This window comes from Petaurus breviceps, unplaced genomic scaffold, assembly GCF_028583685.1.
Source record: "Petaurus breviceps papuanus isolate PSGF00001 unplaced genomic scaffold, PetGlider_PUasm1.0 90823, whole genome shotgun sequence".
NCBI classification, from domain to species: Eukaryota; Metazoa; Chordata; class Mammalia; order Diprotodontia; family Petauridae; genus Petaurus; species Petaurus breviceps.
Window position 1 is genome coordinate 1,267,893 of NW_027187352.1, and position 26,509 is coordinate 1,294,401.

The following is a 26,509-nucleotide window of genomic DNA, read 5'->3' on the forward strand; positions in this document are numbered from 1 at the left end:
ATCTGAGGCTGGATTTGAACTCAGGTCCTCCTGACTCCAGGGCCGGTGCTCTGTTCACTGCATCACCTTGCCACCCCAGGGCTACCACTTTCTAACCTGAAAGAGCCAAGCACCCCCACACCTCTGGGCCTGGATACTTACAGGTCGCAGTTTGCCGTAAGAGGTCTCCGGTGTGTGTCTTGGGGGCTGAGAGAACCCAGGAGAATCAGAGCTGAAGCTGTTTTCTGTAGAAGAGAACCAGAGTCATGGGTGTGGAGCCCAGGTGGGGTAACAGAGAAGCAGCAGAGGAAAGTGTTTCGTGAGCCTCACCATTCACGGATGGAGACCTGGGGAAGTACCTCGCGTTCCTCTTGTCAGGGCTGGGGGAAGGGCTGCTGGGCGGCTGGTCATAGAGCGGCAGTGGGGGCAGAGAATTGTGCGGCTTGGGGGAGGGGGAGATCTGGGAAGAAAGCAAGAAGTGGTTAAAAGGTCTGTGATGATTGAAGGGAGGCACATGCATTTAGTGGCTTTGCTGACATACTTTAAGAAATCTTCCGAAGAGTGAGGCACTGCCCAGTGAGGTGGAGCTGGAAAACCTGGATTCAAATCTCAACTCTGGTACTTAGACCTGTCAATAGGAGGTCATGTCACGAGATTTATGTGAAAACCAGGTTTATTACAAGGGAATGAACGTGCCTGTGGAGCCCAAAGTTCACAGTCCATGCAGAAGTGTGTATATTCATGGTAGTACAATAAACGGAGGAGAAAACAGGAAGGGTCACGGCATGGGAGGGGAACGGGGTAGTACAACCCCTCCTGAAGGGGAGGAAGAAAAGGCCATGGCAAAAGCCACACTATTCTCCCTTGGGAACCTCTAGACTGTGAAGATAGGAGGGTCCACATATCTGCAAAGGACCCCAGCTGCACAAGCATTATCCCAGCCTGGTACACACTGATTGGTGCCTTCTTGCCTCTTAGGGACACACAGAGTCCAGTTTGGGGGACAAAAAATTATATCAGCTGGTGGGGAGGTCACCCTTGACATATTCAGGGCCTCTTGGTCCAGAGTTTCTGGAAAATATGGCAACTCAAAAAGACAAGTTCAGGGGACCTCTTATGATACTGTATGATACTGGTCAAGTCATTTCCCTTTTCTGAGATTCTGTTTCTTCAACTGTAAATTGAAGGCATTCAATTAGATGACATTTAAAGCTCTTTCCAGATTTAAATCAACATAATTTGATACATCCTTTTTTTTGATAAAATTTGATAAAGCTTCTTTTTGACTGAACTTATGATTTCATTGATATATGGAACTCCCAGTGGGGAAATTGTCTGTACCAACCTAGATCAGTGCTATGCAATCTACAGTCTAGAGAGTTGCCTGCAGCATTAAGAAGTTAGATGATTTGCCCAAGGTCACCCAAACAGCATAAGTCAGAGGGCTTGAAACAAAGCCTTCCTGACTGTGAAGTCGGCTCTCTCTGAACTACAGCAGCTGCACCCTTATGTTGGAATGACTGTGCCGAGCACCGGAGATATTCAGAGATGAGGAGGAAATGGCCCATGCTCTCAAGGAGTTTAACTACATGCACCCTTTACTCATTTGGGAAAGAGCTTCTTATCAGATTCCTCTGGTCAGCAGCAGGTGGGACAGTCATGGGAAGGCTGCATCTGGGCAGCTAAGGGACTGTGGCCCTTTCCTTCTGCTGCTCACTTCTGCAGCCCTCTGATTCCACTCACACAGACAATAACTTGGCAATACAGTGGAACAGGAGCAGTGCCGGGCCCTGAAGGAGGAGGACAATGACACCTGCCCTTCTAACCTTGGAAGGCATCATCATCAAAGTGTCACATAAAAAGTACCACCACTACCTGGTGGCTCGGCCACTCGGTGAAAGCTGCTGAGCAAGGGGTGCCCAAGGTATGAGATACACCCACCAGCTGGCAGGCCAAGTTTTTAAAACCCTTCTAATGAGCTGGGTAATGACAGTCTAAATGGAATAAACATATGCATGAACATTTGGCAAACCCCCAAATACTGTGTGGTAACAGGGTCCAAAGCAACAATCATGGAAATAATGACAACAGTTACAGAACTGGTGGTCCACGCTCACAGAGCAGCATGTGGTCACACACTGAGGCCCAGCCACTTTTGCTCATGGTATCATCATCACAACGGTCGTGAGACAGACTGAGGATGAGGACTGTGAACCCATGTAACAGAGGGAAAGACAGAGATGCCAAGAGGTCAAGGGCCTTGTCCACTATCACCCAGCCCCTGATGATGGAGCTAGGACTCCAACTCAGCTCTCCTGACTCCAAGGTCAGAAGTTTCTCAAACATCCTGCTGTTTTTGTTTTTTATGCAAACAAAAGTTGATGTACAGAATGGAAAAATCCATTAGCAACTTTAATTTTCCATTTATTCATACAGCAGTTTATTCTCACTGTTCATTTAATTAGCCTCAGGAATAATAAGTGCTCACATTTTTACTGCATTTTATGGTTTATAAAGTACTTTCTCCTCACAACAACCCTGTGAGGGGGCCACAGCTGTTATTGCCATTTCACAGATGAGAAAACAACAGTCTTGGAAGGGACCTCGGGGGGGTTGGGTGGGTATTTGCATCATGGGAGGGGATATTCACACCGATGAGATCACAGATCTAGTGGAAAACTTAGAGACAAGGAAACACAGGTGGGGTTTGCAAAGGCAAAGGGACTTGCCTACACTTCCATGGTCAGTATAATAGCTAGTATTTAAACCCTGGTTCTTGTCTTGTAGCTCAGTGTTCTTTTTATTCCATACTGAGCATGCAGGACATGGGGAGGGAAGACTGGCTACCTGTACTTCCCAGAGATGACATATACAGCCAACATTTATACATCTCCTTTGTGACCAATGGTACCCACTGCAGACAGTGAGAGTTCATAGCCATGAGGAGTACAGCTGGGGCTATGGAGCTCAACGGTGCTGATCTGATCTGGTTGCGGTCCATTAGCACCATGCTTGAAGCTACTGTGCGGTAAATATATAGTTCCACAGGCATGTACTGCAATGTATTTTCTTTGTTCAGAAGATTGACTAACGGTACAAGAAACTCTGATCCTGGGGAGCTGGGGGAGGGAGAGAAGAGGGAATTTCTGTGGTGCATCCTGTAAAGGGTTCCTGTGGGTTTAGAGTGGGACCCAGTGGAATGCTAGAACTATTGAGGGTACCTTAGGTATTTTCTGTATCTGCTTAGGGACTTCTATGAATCTTCTCAATCTGCCATATTTTCTGTGGGATAAAATAAAGGCTGTCCAGGCAAAATGCAATAATTACATTGAATATTTGCAGATGATCTGGGGACCATGTTACTGTATTTGGATAAGCCTAAATATGAGCTATACCTGTGCTTTCTTGTTGAGATTTCTCTGGAATAAACTCTGGGGTGAGGAAAAACCAAGTCAAAACGAGACACTGACCCTCTGCCTTGCTTAGTTCAGGATAAGCAATCAGTGTGTGACAGCAATGCCTCATGTCTGCCTCGGGCTTTGTGATGACAAGTATGTTCACAGTCTGTATCACACTAGATCTCTCCAGTAACCCTGGGGGAAGGATGGAGCAGAGAAAGGGTAGCACCTGCCCAATGCCACGCGGAGTGAGCACAGGAGATTAATATAGTCAGACCTATGCCTTAGGAAAACTATTCTGCCAGTTGTGTGGAGGACAGATAGGTGAGGGGACTAGAAGTAGAGTGGCTAACTAGGAAGAGAGGCACGAGTGGTGGTATATTTTCATTCCTTTCAACTATGGTGGCAGACATGTAAGGAGAGAGGAGATTGATCTCAGAAATATTAGGGAGGTAGAGCTGACAAGACTCGACAATTAACTGGCTATGGAGCAAGGATAAGTAAAAGGGAAGTGTTAAAGAAAGACCATGGGGTTACATATGTGGGTTATTGAGGAGGATGGTGGTGCCCTCAAGAAAAACAGGGAAGTCAAAAGGAACAATCTATTCAGGGGAGGAGGTAAATTCTATTTGCATATATTGAGAGATGTCTGGGAGGCAGTTAATGATGTGGGATTGGAGCTGAGAAGAATGATTCCAGTTGGAGAGAGATAGATCAATTAATCCATTTGGGAGTTATCTGTGTAGAGATAAAAATTAAACCCATGGGAGCAGATAAGACAGTGAGGGAGAGTGTAGAAGTGGAAGAAGAGAGATCTAGGCTAGAACCCTGTGGGACACCCAGGCAGACGAAATAGCTTAGTGCTTTAAGAGCATAGCAGGACTCAGTATCCATCACTCTAACCAAGACTATTGAAACAGTTTCCTAACTGGTCTCTGTACCAACCTATTTGTCATGTGGTGACTGAATAAGCTTCCTAATGCCATGCTCATGCTCAAAAATTTGATGTTTTTCTCAAAAATGTGATTTCCTATTGTCTCTTAGGATATAATACAAACTCCTCAGTCTGGTACTGAAGGCCTCACACAATCTGGTGCCAACCTTACCTCATACTGTTCTTCCTTTTACATTCTCTACAGTCTAGCTAACCCGGACAGCTGGCTGTTTCCAGATCCTGACCTGCTCTTCCCCTGTGGTGCATGCATGGAAGCTGTTTTCCATGCTCAGAATGTTCTCATCCTCATCTCTACCAGTCTAAACTGAGCTGTGTGATCACGGGCAATTTATATCTCTGAACCTCAGTCTCTTCACTTATAAAATGATGAAGAAACAAACTCTGAAGTCTAAAACAAACTGGTTATTTTTCTTGCTGTTGTGGACCCCTTTGTTGTCCTTTGCAGGTCCATCAGATGCTGCATCCCTCCCTCTAGGATGTCCTCCCTGATTACTTCACCTCCAAGTGGTCTCTTTTTCTCATGTTCATAAAGCCCTTGGACGGGACCTGTCACAGAACTATAGAATTCCAGAGTCTCGTTCAACCCATCCCTAAAAGGGCACACAACACACCTGACAAACAGTGCTCTAGCCTTTGCTTGAAGACTCCCACTACCTTGTGAGGGGCAGGTCATTCCAAATAGGGATAGTGCTAATCATCAGGAAGCTTCTCTTGACACGTGCATCCCTTTCCTTCTGCTTCTGAGGCAAGTGCTTTGGCTCTGTCCCAGTCTACTCTGGACTCCATCTGTGCATATGTTCTGTCTCTTCCTATTAGAATGTAAACTCCAAGAAGGGACAATGTTATGGAGCACTTATATGGACCTTATAAACATTTTCTAATCCAATGGAAACACTGTAGAGTTTTTTGAAAAGTGATACACAGTATGGACAAGCCACAGGATTCAGAGCCAGAAGGGAACTACAAGATCATTTAATGCCATCCAATGAAGGCATTTTATGGATAAGATTTCCAGGGCCTCTCATGCTATCCTGGTGGACAGGCTGGAAAGTATAGACAGTACTGTTGGGTGGGATTAGAACTGGGTGAAGAAGTAGGTCTAAAGTAGGCCTCATAACAGGACATGGACAATGAGGAATAAAGTCTCCAATAGGGTGTCCAAGGGATCTGTGTTTGCGTATTGTTCAACACTTTTATCAGTGACTTGGAAGAAAGTATAGATGGAAATAAACCTGGAAGGAATAATTGACACACTAGATGAGAGTCAGTATTAAGTTAAATCTCAATAGGCTGGAACAATGGAACAAATCAATTAAGATAAAAGATATTCGGGATGAATAGCAAATCCCAGACAGGACATCAAAGAATTAACTTCACAGGTACAAGATGTGGGGGAGTATAGTTAGGCAGCAGTTCATCTTAAAAAGATCCTGGGATTCGAGTGGGCCAATAGACCTTTTTTTTTGTCTTTTGGAGGGGAGAAGGCAGGGCAATTGGGGTTAAGTGACTTGCTCAAGGTCACATGGCTAGCAAGTGTTAAGTGTCAGAGGCTGGATTTGAACTCAGGTCCTCCTGACTCCAGGGTCCATGCACTATTCACTGTGCCACCTAGCTGCCCCAGGCCAATAGACTTCTACAGTGCAATATGACAGCCCCAAAAGATCATGTGATCTTAGGCTGCTTTAAGAGGGAAGTGGGTATCCTTTCATACTCTTTTTGAGTCAGAGCATACCTACAGCATTGTACTCATTTCTTGGTCCCACATTTTGGAAAGGACATTGATAATCTAGAGAGAATTCAGAGGGGGCAGTGAATAGGATGGTGGAGGGTCTTGAGATTATGACTGAGGACTGGTTGAAGGAAACAGGGACATTTAGCCTGGAGAAGAAAATACTTAGGGGGAGGGCTGAATGTGACAGCTGTCTCTAAGGATTTGAAGGCATGTGACTTGCTCTGCCCAGAGGATACAATTAGGAGTAATGGGAAGATGTTGAAGAGGGAAGATTTCAGTTGGATATTAAGAAAAACTTCCTGATAATGAAAATTCTACAAAAGTGGAGTCTAAGTGTGGAGGCTAGCCTAAGGGGGCTTATCTAGAGACTAGGAGTTTTCAGATACAAGCTGGAGGACCACTTACAGCACCTGGAGTATAGTAGGTTGGAATAGAATAGAGGCATCAAATCAAGGGAATCAGATTAAAACCTAATTAGGAAATATCTAACAAAATAAATAAAAAACACTCCAACACAGATAGTGTTAATTTGTGGTGTTCCAAGTCAGTATGTGGCTTGCAGGGATCCTTTTTTATTTGAACTGGCCTCTTCTAAACTAGATGACCACTCAGAGTCTCCCTGAATGCTGAGGCCCAAAGATGCTAAGAACAGCTGCTGGAACTGGGACTGGAGCCAGATCTTCTCATTTGAAATCCACTGTTCTTTGCGCTTGGCCACTAACTGAGGTGAGTCAAAGTCTGGAAACTCACATTTTTCACTATGCCCTTTCTGCTTTATCCCATAATTAACTGCAGAAAGGTGCCAGCATATTCCTTCTGTACTGAATCCCTCCTGGGGCAACTCACACATCTGGCCAGGGGCAGACACTGAGGTAGGGACATCTGATACATAAAGATGATGTAGCTATGTTCACATCTCGCCAGGGCCATCAAGGATTTCCAGTAACTTTCCTATGTTCTTTCCTTAGGCACCATTCCTGGGGCATGAACATCACTGAGATTGAGGTGGGCAAAATATTTCCTCAGAAGCCTGCCCTGATGGGGTCTGTAGGAGTGAGTCATGAAGGCATTTTATAGATAAGATTTCCAGGGCCTCTCATGCTATCCTGGTGGACAGGCTGGAAAGTATAGACAGTACTGTTGGGTGGGATTAGAACTGGGTGAAGAAGTAGGCCTAAAGTGTATTCATAACAGGACATGGACAATGAGGAATAAAGTCTCCAATAGGGTGTCCAAGGGATCTGTGTTTGCGTATTGTTCAATTGCTCTAGGAGAGTACTAAAGAACAGAAAACTAATGTGGGTATTCCATAGATGCTTCAGGAACATTTCCAATGTTCCTGTTCTTAGGGGCAGGGTTTGCATTGTCTTTTTTTCTAGCACCCAGCACACAGCTCTGCACAAAGAATCAATAATCAATCAATCAATACTCATTAAGTGCATACCATGTGCCAGGTACTGTGCTAAGAGCTGGGGACACAAAAAAGAGGCAGAAGATAGTCCTTGACCTCAAGGAGATTACAGTCTAAAAGGGAAGACAATATGCAAACAAACATATACAATGCAAGCTATATACAGGATTAACAGGAAATAAGTAAAAGAAGGAAAACACTGAAAATAAGAGGGATTGGGGAAGGCTTCCAGTAAAAGAAGGGATTTTAGTTGGGACTTAAAAGAAGCAGGAGGTCAGAAGGTGGAGAGGAGGAGGGAGAGTGTCCCAGGCATGGGGGACAGGCAGAGAGAATGCCTAGAATTAAGAAAGTATTTAATAAATGCTTGAGTTAGACTGAATTGAAGAATAATTTTTCAATGAACCAAAGTAAGAATCACGTAAGTAGCATCTCAAATTGTTTACGTATCTTTGTTTTAAAATAGGTGGTTGATCTGTATAATGAGGACACTAAACTAAATCAGAAAACTTGGGTTCAAGTTTTCTTGAACTTCCTGTGCTATGAGAACTTTAACATGTCATGGTGAAACAGTCTGAATAATCTCAGGATTGCGGTGAGGATCACACTGGCATAATGTGTGTGAAACTGCTGTGGGCTATTGCTGGTAAGTTTCTGCCCCACTCCTCTCCCCTCCACTTACCTGAATCTCCCTCACCCACTGAGTATCACCATTTTCTGAGGCTGAAAGTTCTTCCACGAGCACCGATGGGAAAACGCCAATGCGTCCATTGAATTCTCCTTCCCAGAAACCATCATCATCTTGGTTCTCCTTGTTTAAGATGCGGATGATTGCTCCCTCAGGAAAGGATAGTTCATCATCTGTCTGGCCTTCATAGTCATAAAGTGCTTTAACAAAACAGACTGTGGGGAAAAAGAAAGAAAATAGTGGCTGAAGCCACTTCCAGCTGAGGTTCTGCCCCGCCCCGCCCCAGCCACATGCCTACAGGACCACTAACCAATCACTGATCTGGCTCCTACTGAAGGACAGAAGACATTTTTTGGATTCACCAGAACAGCTCAGGTCAAGTGTGTCCTAATGCAAACAATCTTCCCTCTGCCCTAACCTTCCCACCTGGAGCAATGTGCTTCTAACTCTGTGATGCACTTATCATGGAATGCTGTGCATTATATTTACTTTTATTTGTATCTCAGAATAGATGAAGTTTCAGGAAGGCAGGGAATGTGTTCTCGTCAAACTTTGTTTGCTACTCTCTATCCCTATCCCCAGTGTGCCCACACTGTTCTGCACACAGTAAGTGCATAGTAAATATTTATTACATATTGTTGAATAAATGAACAAACCAAATTAATCCTTGTCCTGCCCTCTGTGGCCGGTCAGAACAAGACCACCTTCAAACACTTGAAGAAATCAAGCATGCTCCCTCTTAAGTGTTCTCTTTTCTAGGCTAAATTATCCTGTTTCTTTCAACCAGGATATTCAGCAATTCCCACACTAATTTCACCAATGCAGAGCACACACATAGTAGCTTAGTAAATGTCTGCTGACTAGATGACTGACACCCCCTCAGATCCTTCCTAACATTCTGACCCATACTCCTCTTATGCAGCAAACACACTCTGAAACCTAAAGAGAGACTCTGGGTGATACTGCTAGATCAATGTCATGTTATAATGTCACTAACTCATTTCGTCAAACACCACCCTAACCTTCTCGGATGGATCATCCCTGATACAAGTAACTTCTCGGTCTTGAGGTATCAGTCTGTACTACAAGATGATGTCTGATGATGCCACAACTATGGACCTATTGCTACCAATTTATCCGGTGTATGTGTTAGGAACCAGTGAATAATGTCATGGAAGGAAGGTTCTTTGTGTGCCTCCCCTGACCATTTCTCCCCAGCTTCCTAAGGACAGAACCTGTCATGGTCTTCATCTTTGTAACCCCACCACACTGAGCCCTGGGTCAGACATTTAATAAAATTCACTGGCTGTCTGCTTTGTAAATAGTCTTCTGCATCCGTATCGTTGCAGGTGTTTTTTGATTATCTTTTGAATGAAGTGCCACCTGAACCATAGAACCTTCTTGGTCCTTTGGTCCAGCACCATGTTCCCCTCAGGTCTCCTGTGTCTACAAGGCTGTAAGCCCCCTGAGGAGAGGGACCATGACTTACCTCAACTCTACATCTCTCCCAACAACTAGTATTATGTTTTGCATATTGCAGTTGCTTATTAAAAGTTTATTACACATTTCTGCTGTTACTGGTTGAAATGGCCTGTTGAATTCTATCAGTTATTACCACTGGAATCTCCATTGAGGCTCCCGGAAACGAGTTCCGCCTCAGTTGAATTACTTGACGTGTGAGAGCGGCTGTCTAGGGCAGCAAGGGACTGCAGCATGCTCAGAAGGCTGTTGGATGTAGGGAACTGCAGGTACTTCTCGGGCACGTAACCCACCTGGCCAATTTTGTTTCGGGCCTGTGGGAGAGAGGGACAAGAGGATGGCGCATTCACAGACATGAAGGCCAGGGGCCTTGTGAGAACCCAAACAAACTCCTCAAAATGCCACGAGAAAGGGTTATATGAGCAAAGGAATCTACCTTTACCCAGTCTTCCATATCTCCATCTTCAATCACTTCTAACACCTCATGCTCCTCAATCGTCAGCTCGTCTGGCTGAGATGCCTGCAATGGAGGATGGTCATGGACAAAATTATAAAGGTTAGATAAAGAGCAGATGTAGGCTGGTCATCAAAAAGAAAAAAAAGCCAGAGAGCAAAATGATTCTGAAAAAGAATTCAAGTACAAAAATTTCAATGCTCTAAGGATTTTATGAGGTGAAACTGTAGTGAAAACAAGTGATGGGATGGGTCTTTCATGAGGCACCATGATCTGGAGAACTGGGAGACCTGAGCCCTTGGTCAGGGCGCTGCTCTGTGACTGTGAGCCAGCTCCTCAAGGTCTTTGTCTCTCAGCTTCCTCATCTGCACAACAGGGCTGCCATTCCTGCCCTTGCCCAGGGGGATTCTGGGATGAATTTGTATTTGTAAACAAGATGAAGTGAACGAATGGATAAATGCACAGCTTCTATAAGGACCATGGAAGGTAACTAAATAAATAACGGCAACATGACAATGTTGAATACTATGGGACCAGGCATGCAAATGTGGCAAGGAATGATGTGCTTGAGTGTGAAGATGGTTCAGAGAGCGCCTTGATTTGAGGGTCATCAACTGCAGAACACTGTCCATGAGACAGGAAAGTTGTGGAAAGGGCTGTGATGCATGGTTAGCCAGGGCTCTGTATTTATGGGCTCCCCTTCACCCTGGTCACAGGGCTCTGCTGATCAAGCATATGCTTTGTGACCTCAGAGACCCTGGTATTTACTATCTATTGGGCATCTAATCAGGCAGAGCTATTCCCTTTAAGAGCTCATCCTTTGAACTTGGTCATATGTCCACTTACGGAAAAAAAGCAGCATTATGACATGTTTGCACAATTACAGAAATATAAACACATCCTAGTCAGGCTTTTAAAAAGTTACTTACCTCAAAACTGCAAGAGGCAAGAACTCCTTATGGCTGTTCAAGTAGGGGAAACTTTCTCCCTCATCAATAGCTAAATTCCTCCCTCTCCTTGCTGCTCTGAGTGTGGGAACATCAAGGAGGGGGGAGTCACTGTATCCATGCTCATGGGAGAGTCTGAAGAGTCATCTGACCATGACTGGTCTGTTGTATGTTAAACCCAAATCACCTGTCACTGCCCACACGTCCTGAGCCTGCTAGAGCTGACAGAAACCTTAAGAGAGCCTCCAGCCCAGCCACATTCCTTCACAGATGCTGAACTCCAGTCCAAGCTCACGCAGAGCCCCAATGCCAGCCAGCTCATTGTACTTTTTATCTCGTGCTCTTTCCATTATACCATGCTGCCCTCCAGGACACTAATGTGCTATTTTAATAAAGAAAAGCGTAATTGGCCCCAAGTGTAAGGCTATTCTAGTTCAAAGAACCTGTGGGAGTCCACTACAAAGATCCCATCTGTGAGGCTTTTCATGTCCAGTGTCAGCTAGAGCCGTGGATGTGGCAAGAGCTCTTTTCTACCTCCACTGTGTCCATTCTTCAAAGCCCAGCTCTAACACAACCTTCTTCAGGAAGGCTGCCCTGATTTCCTCAGTCAGATTTCCCCCTTTTTGTCTCTCGGACCACGCACACTAACAACAGAATACTTTCTTCACAACAACCCTGTGCGATGGGAGTTACATATACATGTATCTATACTGTATTTCCTCTAAGAGCAAACTATGAGCTACCTGAGGGCAAGGAATATGTCTCGTTCATCTGTCTCTGTCTCAACATTTGTTGAACTGAACTGAATCATGTTCTGGGTTATCTTGGGGATGGTTGCCTGTGGATAATTAATAGAATAAACTGCACACAAAGCGGGAGGGTATAATTGCTCAGGTACCATTATCTCTGCCATTAAAGACCTTAACAACTGCAGTCAGCTTAGGAATCTTTCAACAGGAAGGAGATCAAAGGCAACAGATAAGCAACGTGTCAGTTGGCTAAGAGCTGCATGTTTATCAGGAAGCTCCATCATAAGGACACCTAAGGGGGACCTGAAGCACAATTAAAGATAATTAGTGAGCAATGACTGGATGAAAACTACTTTTACGAAATAATTTTACAGACAGGCTTCTTTAAGGAGAACTAGGTTGGGTCAGGAGTAGATGGAGAAAAGGAGACACGGCAGAAGACAGGACGAGAGTGTGCTTCATGTGCTTCTGGGCAGTGTTTAATGGGATATGGATCCTGTGCTAAGATAAACAGAGTGAGATGGGTGAAGACAACACGCCAGTCCCAAATGTTGAAGGAAAGTAGTACCGCATGTTTGTGTTGGGAGACAGCCTGCCATAGTTGAGAGGGCATTCAGTTGGGAGTCAGAGGATCTGAGTTCAAATCCTGGTTCAGCCACTTACCATCAGTGGTGCCTGAGGGAAGGTGCTTTGCCTCTGTTGGTCAGGGTTTTTTTTTTATCTCTAGAGTGAAGGATTGGATTAGACAGCTTCTGAGCTTTCTTCTAGCTCTAAATCTATGATCCTGCTATGCACTGACTGCATTCCATGATATATAACTCAATAAGAGGGGACAAAAGTCAACAGTTAGAACTTTCAAATGGATCCTGTCTTAGACTTGCAGATAAAATAGGACAATAACTTAGTCTAATATTGGTCTTTTGAGATCTTCTTCTCCCCTTGAAACCCCTAAGAACTCAGAGGCTGTCTTAAATTTATAAAGACAAAATCAAAACAAAGACACGCATACCATGGCGTCTTGTAGAAGGAGTGAAGTGTTGTGAAGTATGACATACAATGAGAGGATGGCAACCCCAATAAATCTGGGGAACAGTGACTCTGAGAAATGAGTGTGGGTGGTTCCTTGTTCCAACTCTCTCCTTCCACGTGCCCTTTGAGACCTCACATTCACACTGGTGCCTATCAGCAGCTAGGCAGGGGAAATGAGAGAGGGTGGCATTCACTGGCTCTCTTGGCTGCTCTTTAGTAAGAGGGAAAATTAGTGCTCCCTCCCTTCTCCAGTGCTCCACAGCATCTCAGAGATCTTCTCACAAGCATCCCTGCCAGGCGGACAGGGAAAGTCATTCTATTCCTCCCTTTGCAGATGGGCTAGATTAAAACTCAGGGAAATAAAAGGATTTGCTCACAGTCACTTAGCTAGGAAGGGTCAGAACTGGGATTCAGACTCAGGTCTCCTGACACTGAGAAGTTGTAAAGTGGTCACAGGAGGGCGACCAGGTTGGTGAAAGACCCTGACTTAGGGCCTGGGGAGGCCAGGGTGAATGAGCTGGACACGCTGAGCCAAGAGAAGTGAACACTCAAGGCGGACAACATGGCTGCTATCAAACAAACAAGGGGCTGGCATACAGAAGAGGGACTGACATGTGCTGTCAGGTCCAGCAAAGCTGCATGAATGAATTTAGGCCTCCTGAGGGGAAAGAATTTCAACTACAGCTATCCAAAAAGCAATTGATCTTTCCTATGTTAGCATTTCCCTTGGTTTCTGTTTTTTGGGGGGGCTGCCTCAGTATGGGGGGGCAGCTAGGTGGTGCGGTAGATAGAGCACTGAGCCAGAAATCAAGAGGCCTGAGTTAAAATCCAACCTTAGATGCTTCCTAGCTGTGTGACCCTGGGCATATCACTTAACCCTGTTTGCCTTAGTTCCTCATCTGTAAAATGACTTGAGAAGGAAACAGCAAAACAGTCCAGTATCTCTGGCAAGAAACACTCCTCCAAAGAGAAACGGGGGTCATGAAGAGTCGGACATGCCTGAAATGACTCACTCTCAGCATGAGGCAGTGGGTTTTCCCTTGATGAGAGGATGCCCACTTGTCAGGTGGGTGGGAGATAAGATTCTTGATCAGGTATGACTTGGACTAGACACCAGCTGAGGCTCCTTCTAGCTCTTAGATGCTGTGACTCTGCCTACATCTAACGTTCTGAGTTAGAAATAAGAGCTTGAGGTTTTCTGTGTAATGTGGTTATTCTTCCCTGTCTTTATGACCAGATAAAGGAAGGACAGTGTATTAGGATAATGAAAAGGAAGGTTTTGGAAAGTGCTTCGAGACAGAGTTGCATTCTGGACTTGTGTAACACGGTCACATTAGCAGACACCTAGAGGCAGTATGGAGCAGCAGAGAGCTGGCCTCAAGAGTCAGGAAAAGCCAGCTTCAAATCTCACTGCTGCACATACTGATTCTACAGCCCCGGGCAACTTCCTTAGCCTCTCTAAAAGTATCAGCTGCAGGGCACTTGATGAAGGCAGTGGTAAAGGGAGTGGTTTCATGAGATGTTCCCTACACCAACAAAATCATAGGTCTCATTAAATAAAGGCAAGCACATAGCATCCAAAATGAGTAGTCCTCAAAGGCTTCAAGGTGTAACGGATAAGAAAAGCAAACTTAGGGTCAGGAAAAACTGGAGTTCAAATTCTGCCTCAGATACTTACTAGCCAAGAGACCCAGGCAAAACCATCACCTCCTGGAGTTTCATTTGCAAAATGGTGACAACAGCATCTCTCTCTGGGTTAATGTGAGGATTAAATGAGATGCAACATATAAAATGCTTTGCAAATCTTAAATCCACCTATAAACGTAAGCTCTCTTTTAACTAACAGTGGTTTAGGTCTGTTAAGGTGGGAGCAGAAGAACAGAGAGGGAAAAGCTCCAGGAAAACCCAAGTTCTGGTCCAGGCTCTGCCCTTAACTTGCTGCATGACCTCAGACAAATCTCTTCCTTTTCTGGGTCTTGGTTTCCTCATCTGTAATATGAAGGGGCTGGACTAGATCCCATCCACCCTTCCCTCAGGTGCCAGGTCTGATTGTGTTCCTGTGCTGCCCTCGCTCGGGTGGGTCCCTATTGCCAGGAGGGTTAAGACACCAAAAGCAGGCTTAAAATAAAGCCCTGTACCATCTGGCTCCCATTGGCCCCTCCAGATGTTATTACTCTTCTCCAGGCTTGCCAGATCCCAGCCACACCATACTCTTTGCTGTGCCTCCAATTTCACACTGCAGTGCCCATCTCTGTGCCTTTGTCCAGGTCACTGTGAATGTCCAGTATGTACTTCCTCCTCTTCCCCTCTGCCTCCCAGAATCCTTAGCTGGGTCCAGGGTCCTCCAACATGCTGCCTTCTTCAGGAAGCCTTGTTACTAGTGCTCTCACTCTGTTCAAATGATATTTTATTTGCTGATTTGTGGATCTGCCAGATCCCCAAAGCAGAACATAATCTCCTTGAGGGAAGGGACATTCTTTCTGCATCAGTATCCAATGAGGATTCTTTGCACATAGTAGGTGCTTAATAAAGGGTTGCTGAATTGAATTACATTTAAGGTCCTCCCCCTCCCTGGTCCTAGTTCTGACAATCTATGATGCTATGGTTCTAGGTCCAGCAGACCTCTGCCCTCATCAAATCAAATAGCATTGAGCAAATAGATCTGATTACCACATTTTAGGAAGGACATTGACAAAATGGAGTGAATCTGGAGGAGAGTGACTAGAATGATGAGGGGACTAGAGAGACCACACTGTCTGAGAATCAATCAATAGAAGGAACCAGGAGAATTTTTAGCCCAGAGAGGAGAAGGCTCAGGAAGGACTTTTTCACTATCTTCAAAAATACAAAGTGGTAGGGGATTAATCTTTTATTTTGCTTGGTCAGAGAGGGCATAAGTAGGTAGGGAGACAGACTTTATTTAATGTAAGGAAAAACTTCCTAAATATTAGAGCTGTCTATGGTGGGGTTGATGATCAGGAGTAAGTTTTCCATCACTGCAGATCTTCCAAAAGAGGTGATGAATATTTAGTGGGGATGCTATGGAAGGAATTCTCCAGGAGGTACTGGATTAATAGATACCATCTGGGTTCTGCCAGCTCTGAGATTTGAGGATTCCTGACCCACCATAGACACAGGTGCCTCAGTACTAATCAGCCATACTACTCAGTATGTAAGACCCAAGATGTCGCATGGAGATGTAATACTAAGTATCCACTTTTGAACAGCCTCATGTATTTGTAAGAAGTACAAACCTTGTATGAATAGACAACTTTGCAGGTCAGTGGATAGTTTCGTAAGGTGCCTGATGGACTGGAACTGCTATCATCAAACACATCCATGTTGTCCTCAAATTCTTCTCCTTCTTCTCTTTCTGCATCCACATTAAGCTAGGGGGAAAAGCAAGAAAAGAAATTTGCTTGTTTTCTTGTTTCACAGAACTGTGTGGAAAAAAAAGCAAAATTCTATAATGAGTGAAGAATTCTAGTCTTAGTTCAGTGATCCAGCGGAAAAGGGGGCGGCACAGGATAAACAGTGTAACTCCAGCTTGCTCTCAGTGAGTTAGTCACTGAACTTTCTCCTGAATACTCATAGGTCTCTGCTGCAGCATCCTTCAGGGATGGCTTCCCTTCTTGCCACGCCACCCTCCTCATCCGCATCTCAACAAAGAGGTCCATGCAGACAAGGCCACAGCCCAGGAAGGCTCAGGGACCTTAGGGTCTGCTCATCTGGAGGCAGCAGAGAACTCTGGTGGAGGTAAGAAAGCCCTGGGCTTCACTGCCTCCTCTATTACTCATTAGCTCCATGACCCCGAACAGGTTAATGTATTCCTCTGGGGCTCAGCTTTCTCACCTGGAAAGTGAGGGAAGAACACACTATTTAACCTCCTGGAGCCCCGAGGATCCAAGGAGGAAACGCAAAGGTAAACACGTTCATGTCAATAAATTTTTCTGTAAACCTTGGAAAGCTCTGAGTACCATAAGACATGCTTCAGGCAGCACACAACTGGGGGCTGCCTGGGACTCTTAGAGGAGAGTATCACCCCTACCCACGAGCATCAGGGAACACCTTCGTCTTTGAGAGTTGCCGAGAGCAAAAAGAGAGGCCCTGCCCAGGGTCACACAGCCAGCATGTGTGAGAGATGAGGCTTCGACCCAGCTCTCTAGCCTCTCTCCCAAGCTACCTCTCCCACTAGCAGCATGCTGAGTCTAGAAAGCGACAATCACATGCCTTTTCAGGCCCTACCTTCTCATAAATGCAAAGCTTCTTTTTTGAACAGGGGCTGTTATTCTTTGCTGTGAGTTTTTTTTTTTTACTTAGTTATTTTTTTGAAAGTACTTTTATTGGCAACCTATTGTTCTGCATGATTACTGGACCCTATCCCTCCTGCAAGAAAGGCTTATCTACTATTTAAAAGCCAGAGTGAATCTCTATACAAAACCAATTCCTAATCCTGTCTCCTCCATTTCTTCAAGTCTAGTGGGAAATGTCTTTTGAGCCCCATCCCTTAGAAAAAGAAGGATATCTTCCTTATATCTGAGGAAGGAGGGGCAGGGACAACTTAAAAAGAAAAATACAATAGTAACTTGCACCAGAGCTCATTCCCATGTTTCTTTACAGGCAAAATACAAACCTCTCAAATACAGTGTGTGTGCATAGCAGCTTCCTCCCATCAAAGAGAAAGACTTTATTGACTATCTAGTCTGTAATCCCTCAGAACTATTAAAGTATCAACAGCTAAGGAGGCTCAGCTCTGCCCATGTGGCCACTGCTCCAGTCCTACGGTCCTCCATCTTCATGCCACTGAGCCCCAACTCCCATCCAACAGGCACTTCTAGAAGTTGACATTCATCTCTGGGTCGTTGTCTGGAGAATAAACATTCTGTAAGGACTTGTTTTCTGCTGGATCCTCCAGAATGAAGTGAACATTTATTTTACTCTCACTTGGTTCACTTCCTCTTGCAGCTTCTCTGTCCAGTCAGGGTTGGCACTGTGGTCAAGTGTGCAGGGGCTCCTGGTTACTAAATCACAGATGTCTTTCATCAATGCCCTTCTACAACACCCTCAGGCCCCACCTGACACCCATTCTCAGCTCAAACTTCAGATGTGGGATTCTCACACTGAAAGATAACCCTGATCATGTCCATCGGTGATAGGAAGGGTGATGCTGGTGCCCAAGGGCTCCCCTGCTCCTCCTGACTTTACCTCATCAGGCTAGTGCCCTCAGTTCTCACAACTGGTCACCATGATGATAATGTCTTTATTGTGGGGGATGTGGCAAGAGTGCTACACTCAGGGACCTTTGTGTTGGATTGTAACACTGTGATCTTCCACAGGGTCAGGGGATTTCTCTTCAGGCTCTTCTGTTTTGAGCACCAACATGTCATGAAGGCATCATCTTTCCAAGGGATAGATAAGTGAGTTCTCCCCAAAACTGATGAGCCTTGAAGGATCATCAATGATAAAAGTGAATGGGGAGGCCATCCACTTTAGCTTGGCAATAAGCACATACATCACTTTCCCTAGACATGGTTTCCTCTTTTTTTTCCCTTTGGGATGGCTGGTCCTGTTCCAACTGAAGATGGCATGACTAATTAATCCTTCAACAGTGATTAGAGTTCCCTTTTAGCTAAAAGCAGGAGCCCCAAATTTCTCTTCTGGGATCTTTGCTGAAGGAATGGGACTCTTTAACAGATAAGGCAGTGCACACAGGTGCTCCTGGATTCTGCCTGAAGATCAACTGCCATGGTGGACCAGACCCCAGGGTTGAAAGAGAGGGGTATTTGAAGGAGGTCTAAGTCACCTTCAGTAACAGGTGTGCATGAGTAGGCACACAGTTTCCAGAGGCTCTAGCTCCTCAGGTCAGGGATGATGGGCAGAAACAGATTCCCAGAAGCAAGAAGGGGAGGTAGCAGCCACAGAGCCTGACTCTATCCAGGCCCCTCCACCTAGCTCTAGCCCTAGGAGAGGAGGCCTCTCAACCTAATATCTCTGTTCACCTCTAGCCTGACATCTCCAATTGTTCATCGTACACCCTGGAGCCAGATATCCTGTATGTCTTAAATTCAATTTCCACCTAAACACTCCTCATTTTCAAAATTCCCTATGCTGCTAAGGGCATCCATCCAGTTCCCTAGGCTTGAAACCTATGTGTCCTCCTCAACTCCTTAACCTCTCTTACCCCACCCTCACATCCAATCTATTGCCAGAGTCAGTCAATTTTAATTTCATAGTATTTTTCCAAATACTTCCCCTTCTCTCCTCTGACATTGCCACCAACCTGATACAGATCCCATTCACCTCATGCCTAGACTACTGCAATGATCTGCTGGTTGGTCTCCCTGACCCAAGTCTCTCCCCACTTCAGTCCATCTTCCACGCTGTTGTCAAAGTGATATTCCTAAAGCACAGGTCTGACCAAGGGACATCCCTTCTTCTGCCACCACCTCTGCCTACTTAATAAACTCAAGTGACTCCCCATCACCTCTAGGCTCAAATACAAAATTCTGTTTGGTGTTCAAAGTTAAACTGAACCTGTGTCCTTTCCTATCCTCAACCTTTCCAGTGCTCTTATACTTTCTTTCTTCACATACTTCCCACCCTTTCGGCCCCAATGTAGTCTTCAATTCTGACACTGAACTCCTTGCTGTTCCTCATAAAGGACATTCTGTCTCCTGACTCTTGGTATTTTCTCCATTCTCCCTCCTCATCTCTGCCTCCTGGCTTCCTGCAAGTCCCAGCTCAAATCCCACCTTCTACAGGAAGCTCTTCCTGATTCCTCTTAATTCTAATGTCTTCCTTCTGTGATGATTTCCAACTTATTGGAATATACAGCTTGGTTATGCATAGTTCTTTGCATGACTGTGATTTCCTTGAGGGCAGGGATTGTTTTTTGCCTTTCTTTGTAGGCTCAATGGCTGGTGTTCAGAAGGTGCTTAATAAAGGTTTACTGAATGACACTGAGATTGAAGTAATCTTTTCTTCTTTTGAACCTTCATATTATGCTGAATTTTTCTTAATTTTACCATTCCTACATTCATCACAGTTATTTAAGTACATGTTCTATACACTCCACTAGTCTGTGAATTCAAAGAGGGCAAGGAATTGGCATCATCAGTAGTATTAAGTATTTCTAGAACTGCTGTTACAGCCTCAGTTCTGTGATTCTACCCATTTCTTTTTTTTTGCTTTCTGGAGGGCAGTTAGGGTTAAGTGACTTGCCCAAGGTCACACGGTTAGTTTTTGTGTCAAGTGTCTGAGGCAGGATTTGAACTCAGGTCCTCCTGTTTCCAGGGCCGGTGCTCTATTCACTGTGCCATCTAGTCGCCCCTATCCATTTCTTTTCTGATTTCTTTTGTTTTTTTCTACTTGCCTTTCTTTTCTTTTTTTTTTTTTTGCCTTTTAGAGGGCAATTGGATTTAAGTAACTTGCCCAAGGTTACATGGCTAGTTTTTTTTGTGTGGGTGTTAAGTGTATGAGGCGGGAACTGAACACGGGTCCTGCTGACTCCAGGGCTGGCGCTTTTACTCACTGCGCCACCTAGCCGCCCTTATCCATTTCTTTTCAATGAAGAACAACAAAAAGAGATGAATAAGAGAGAGCAGTATAGGAAGACTTGACTCAAGTCCTGGTTGTGCCAACTCATTATTTTGTGAACTGGTGAGTAAGCCCCTCTAAGCCTGACTTAAGCTTCCTCCTCCTGAGGTCCTGGAGATAATCATGTGCACATGACCTACCTCACAGGGTTGTAGTGAGGAAAACATTTTGTTGTGTCAAATGCACTAGAGAATTACTGAAACAACATGGTGAGCTGGAGGGAGAGGAAGTGGGTTGAGTCTTGGCTCTTCCACTTACAAGCCACATGAGGAAAGGTATTCCTTTGCTGGGGCTCCATTTCCTAGAGTAGATGGTCTTGAAGATCTCTCCTACCTCTGGCATTCTATTTTCTAAGCAGCCTCATCCAGCAATAGCATTCTGGGATTCTGTAACATGAGTTGTCTTGTGGCTCCAAAGCCACACTCTCACAACAGCATTTATGCTTCTGTTGGAACCCACCAACGAAAACTAATTAAACCTAAATAACTCTCCTTTGTGTCATCCCACATTCCTTGAATTGCCTAGCACATGTCATATGCATGATTGTCAGTGGAGATGACAATGAAGACTCCATCTAGACCCTTTATGAAGCCCAGTGAAAGTTGATGTTGGCAGACTGAAAAAAAAATACCAGTTTTCAAAAATATCTGTGGAATTTTCCCTTGTCTGCACTGTCCTTTGGCCTGGGGCCTCAATTCCACCAGGGAGAACACTGCATTTTGGCAACAACATTTACTTTCTGGTATGAAACATGGCTTGCTTCTTCTCTGGTTGTCATCTGCCTGAATGGAATAAATTCTGTGTCTCACAGAAGGGATGGCCAGGGTACAGTGGCGGCAGCAGGAGCTCAGGGTGGGAGTGGGGCTGTGTATTGTGTGTGTGCAAGTACATTCATATGCACATGTCTGAACCCCCACTCAGGAAAACTCTTCTTCTAGTCTGCCAAGGGGCTGCATGCTGGGGTCACCTCTTCCTCTGCCCACATCTCCTCTTACACTGGGACTTTGCCTGACCTTGCTGCTTTTTACATTTTGATTTCTAAAAATCACCTTCTTGTTCTCTCTCTCTGATCCTGTGAACTAGAACTTTTTCTTCAAGGGTTCTGACTCTCGTCCCTTCTTTCCTGAAGCTAAAGCCATGTTTCTTGACAGCTACTATGACATTATCATGTTCTTTGAGCCCTTGGTAACTAATAATATTATCTTCTGTTTTTACAGTGCTTTCAGGTTTACAAAACACATTCTTCACAACAGCCCTGAGAAGTAGCTGATACAAATATGTTTTCAACCCTATTGGACGGAGAAGGAAAAGGAGCTTCAGTAAGAAGGGTCTTGTTCATGGGCCCAGAAAGTCCTGCAGGGAGGATGGATGAAGCTAAGATGTGAGCTAAGCTCTCCCGAGCTCACTCTGATGCTCATACCATGCTTCCCCAATCCCTTAGGGTAGCTGGTGGACAGCCTCTGTGCACATCTCCCATTCACATCAATGACAGTTGTGGGGCCCGTTACCACCAATGGACAGCAAAGTAGGGAAGGGATCTGGGAATCTTCATTCCAAGGGGTGGCTCTCTGGTTAAGTCTCTCCTCCACTAGCTCATTTCACAGTTGACTAGAACAAAGTTATAGTCAGAGAGAACACCAGTCTGGTGTTGCCCTCCCCTCAAGTTAATGAATGATGGTGATAATGGGAAAACATCAGGGAGTCGTGAGAATCCCAATGTCAGCCAGGCACACAGCATTTGAAAAGGCCCAGAAGTAACTAATTACCCCAAACTAGAGTATGAAGACAAAAAATAATAAGAAGAAAGAGAATAGAGAGGCAGGCAGTGTGATGTAATGCAAAGAATGCTAAGAGTCAAAAGACCTGTGTTCAAACTTGACTCTCTTACTTTCTAACAGAAAGAGCTTCATACTTGGTGATTGCGTGCCATAGTTAGATTAGCCTACTCCTCTGTCCTACAGGGTTTCAAACAGAATCTGCATGACTACTTGTGAAAAAGTTGTGGAAGGGATCCATGCTTCAGACATGAGCTGGAAGTGATGACACTGAAATCTTCCAAATATAAGATTTTACTTTCCAAAATCCTGACAATCTTCCATATTAGTTGTATGATCTCAGATAAGTGAGGCTCACTCACCTGCAGAATGAGATAAATATCTGAACTACTTTACTGATGTAACCAGAAGGAAAAAAAAAAGCTTACTTTAAACCAGGGGTGTTGAATTCAGAGAAATGGATCCCTGCAGGCTGTATAATGACTAAGAAAACCATAAATTAACACTATCTACATTGTGCTGTATTTTTGTTAATTTTGCTAAACATTTCCCCATTATGTTTTCATCTGGTTTGGGCTGCACTTGAGAGTTTTGCTGGCTGTGAGTCTGACACCTCTGCTGTAAACCATAACAGATAGGAGTTAGTAAAATTTCTGCATCTATGGAAGGAAAGGAATGGGAGAGATGTTCTCTCACTATAGTGCTGCTGCTGTTGAAAGAGCTCCATTGGCAGCCCAGGGGCTGGTATCTATCTAGCACCCAGAAGGAGAGGAATGACAGCATAGTCAGAGGGAGTGTCTAGAAGGGAAAATTCCTTTCCTAAGCTTTTCTAAACTTGGATCATTCTGGTCTTGCTTGGTGCCCTCAAGAGTGATTCTCTGAATTATAGTGAATATTTATTAGGCATCTACTTTTTCCAGGCTCTCTGGTTGGCCCCAAAATAGTTATGGCACAGACCTTGGTCTCAAGGTGCTCACAAATCAGGCAGCTTAGAAGAGATGCTGGAAGGGTTTGGAGCTTGGCACAGAAAGCCTGGGTTCAGATCTCAGCTCTGTCAATAATGCTTGAGTGACTTTGGACAGAAGACATCCTCTTTCTGGGTCTCAACCTTCTCATAAGATGAGGGTGGACCAGACAACCCCTTTCAGCTTTAAATTTTATGGCTCTATAGTATGCATATAAGTAAGTCTGATACAAGGTGAAATGTAATAGGAGCACAAAACACGATCCAGACAAAAGTATGCTAGGAGACTACGAAGGTGTTGGCAGGGATCAGGGAAGGCTTCACGGTCGACATAGCACATGATCTGAGCCCTGAAGGAAGAGATTTCAGCAAGGAGAGATGAGGAGGGAGGTGCACTAGAGAATGGGAATGACTCACTCCCAGAGGTAGAAGAAAAGAGAATGAGATGAGTGAATAGTATAGTTCAGTGGCTAGAACTAAAGGAGATCTTTGTCAGATGAGGCTAGATGGGTTAGTTAGAAGCCAGATTGTAAAAGGCTTCTTGGATGGTAGGTTAAGGAGCTTATATTTTATTCTGGAGGCCAAAGATCAGTGAATAGTTAAAACCCCACCCAATTAGACAGCAAAGACTCTCAGGGACTATTGACATGGAAGAAAATAAAGCCAGTGACTGAGGCATTAAATGCATCTAACCTCTTACCCAAATCATTAGAATCACTCTTTACAATACATTTAACACCAAAAATTTTTATCTAGGTCATGCTTTTGTGGATTTCATCTCTCTTTACAAAATAACAGCCATTACTGGGGGACTGGCTCAGCTTCAGGTTTATAACCTCCAATAAATACAGCTGTGAGCCAGGCTCTACAACTTCAAGTTGTGATAAGAAAGGGGTTATGGGGAGATCCACACTCACGTGTTTACTTGGAAAGCAATCTGGCATTATGCAGAGCCCTGGACCTGGAGCCAGAAATTCTGGGTTCAAGTCAACATTTGGCTTTTGACCATTAAAAGGGACTCAGTGGTCCATAGGATAACAGAAGAATTCAGAGCTGCAAAGGAACTGAGAGAGAATCTAGTCCAACACTTTCCCCTTATGGATGAGAACCTTGAGAGACAGAGAAGGGGAGTAACTCACCCAAAATACATATGTTGCTCAAACCCAGGTTTTCTGACTCCACTTCTGTTCTGTACACAGTCAACTTTTACTGGCTAAAATTCAAACTAGAAAGAAACTGGTAGTTGTGACTTTCATAGGTATTTTCTAGGTACTGTATCTGACTGCTCTATGCACACAGACACCTAACCTCTGTACCCAGTAGGTATTCAATAAATATTTGGTTAATTAAATATAATGGGAAGTATTTATGGCACAATAGAGAAAGTTTTGGAGCCCTGAGTCTCACTCCCACCTCTCTTATAGACTAGCTGTGTGCCTCTGCTTCTTTAAGCCTCCCTTCCTTTGGAAAATGAGGGGCTTGGTCTAGATCACATACAATGTTCTCTCCATCTCTCAAAGTCTATGCCTAAGTCCGTCTCCACTGACCTGTCAGGTCTAATTAGGTAAGGAGGGCTATAGTCTTCGCCTCCACATGGTCAATGATTTCAAGAGGCTTTAACACACTTTAGGGATGTCTTCCCCCAAAGGCCACATAATTTGCTTTAGCAATGAAGATGAGCTATCCAAACTAGAGACTCACAGGGATGGATATCACTCAAGCTTTGAATAATCAAGACCATGCATTCCCCCTCTCCCTCACCCCAACTATATTCAGGATTTTCATCCACAACATTAACCAAACAACAAAATCCTCTCAGTTATCTACTCTTGGTGAGGGTGGTTGGTTTTTTTTTCCTTTTTGGAGGGGGGAAGGTAGGGCAATTGGGGTTAAGTGACTTGCCCAAGGTCACGTGGCTAGCTTTTATGTTAAGTGTCTGAGTCTGGATTTGAACTCAGGTCCTCCTGACTCCAGGGCCGGTGCTCTATTCACTGTGCCACCTACCTGCCCCTCAGTTATTGACTCTTAAAGACCTAGTTGAAACTTGTAAAACAAATTATTCACAAACTATGTACAAGTGCATCCCTGCTTGAGATCTAGGATAAGGGATTGGATGCCTCCTCAAACTCCTCAGTGATCATTACTTCCCTAAGCACTTTCCTTGGGCATGGGCTTTCTGCTAGTGTCCTGCCGCCTTGATGTGGTCTCCTACCAAACAGATGGATGTAGGAAGCTCTGGTGCTAGTCATCAATGTCACTCCCCGATGTCCTCAATTGTAAGTCATTTCATAGATTGTTCATCAGCTAGCACCATGGCCACAGGGTTTCTATGACTGCCCTACCAGTGAGGAGGTTAAGGGTAAGGCCTAGGGGGTCTGGCTCTTCCCTTTGGCTGTGGGGACCATCCTCATCATTGCTGCCCGAGGAGCCTTGGAGGCTGATGAGCTGTTTTCCCAGCAGTTTTTGTCAAATATTGAGTTCTTATTCCCAAAAGTGGGGTCTTTGGATTTATCAAACAGTAGATTACTATAGTCATTGACTGTTGAGTCTTGTGTACCCAATCAGGATTATGTTTCACAGGGAGGTTTTTGATACAACTGGTGGTCTCACTGGGGCTCTAAATGGTCCAGCAGGGTGGTGCCCAAGCAGGGGGCTGTTCCATTTGGGCCTGGATTTTGCTGCTTCCCTTGGTTCTTGTTTTCTTGGCCTGAATCTTGTTACTGAGTTTTCCTAACACATATTCACCAGTGTCATGATTAACGATGAGAACACAGTCTTTGTGATTGGCTCTTTTGTTTCCTTTGACCAGTCAGTGGAGGTGTTAATCCAGTAACATCATCTTCTTTGCCAACCTGCAATTCTCCTTCACATGACTTGTCTGTAGATGCTGGTTTAAAATCATAGCAGATGGTATGGAAAGAGGGCTTGGGACTCTTCTTGAAGCTCTCACTGAGCTTCACGCTGTATTCCTTGCAGTCCAACAGCAAGTTCTCAGTGCCATTCATAACTTTCTCCAATAGTGATACTATTGATCATTAATAATGAATAAGAGACAGTGTGGCCTAGTGAAGAGTCAGTCTTGGATCTGGGAACACCTGGGTTCAAGTTCTCCCTATGATACACACAGGCTGTGTGAACCTGACAAGTCCCTTAGTTCTTGAGGCCATTTTTTGAGACTGTAAACTGCAGAAGAATGACTGATATTCATTGGTAAAGAGAATTTGCTCACACACGTGTCCCTATATTGGGGGTGTCACACTCAAATGGCAACTCGCAGAAACTCTGTGCAAGCCAAGGGTATGATACCTTTACCCTTTGTTGATGAAATAAATCCCAGGCCTAGCCATTGACTGGAT

At 44.6% G+C, this 26,509-nt stretch overlaps 1 protein-coding gene across 1 annotated transcript in view; it reads right to left on the reverse strand.

Annotated features, from left to right (window-relative positions):
• FCHSD2 (FCH and double SH3 domains 2) overlaps nt 1–26,509 on the reverse strand; it is a 366,482-nt gene that overhangs the window by 5,935 nt on the left and 334,038 nt on the right. Inside the window, exons 14-19 of the mRNA XM_069070809.1 lie at nt 16,073–16,207; nt 10,076–10,159; nt 9,776–9,953; nt 8,155–8,375; nt 310–439; nt 142–224 (exon numbers count right to left, since the gene is read on the reverse strand). Of these exons, the coding sequence (XP_068926910.1) occupies nt 142–224; nt 310–439; nt 8,155–8,375; nt 9,776–9,953; nt 10,076–10,159; nt 16,073–16,207 (831 nt within the window). The remainder of the gene's footprint in view (nt 1–141; nt 225–309; nt 440–8,154; nt 8,376–9,775; nt 9,954–10,075; nt 10,160–16,072; nt 16,208–26,509) is intronic.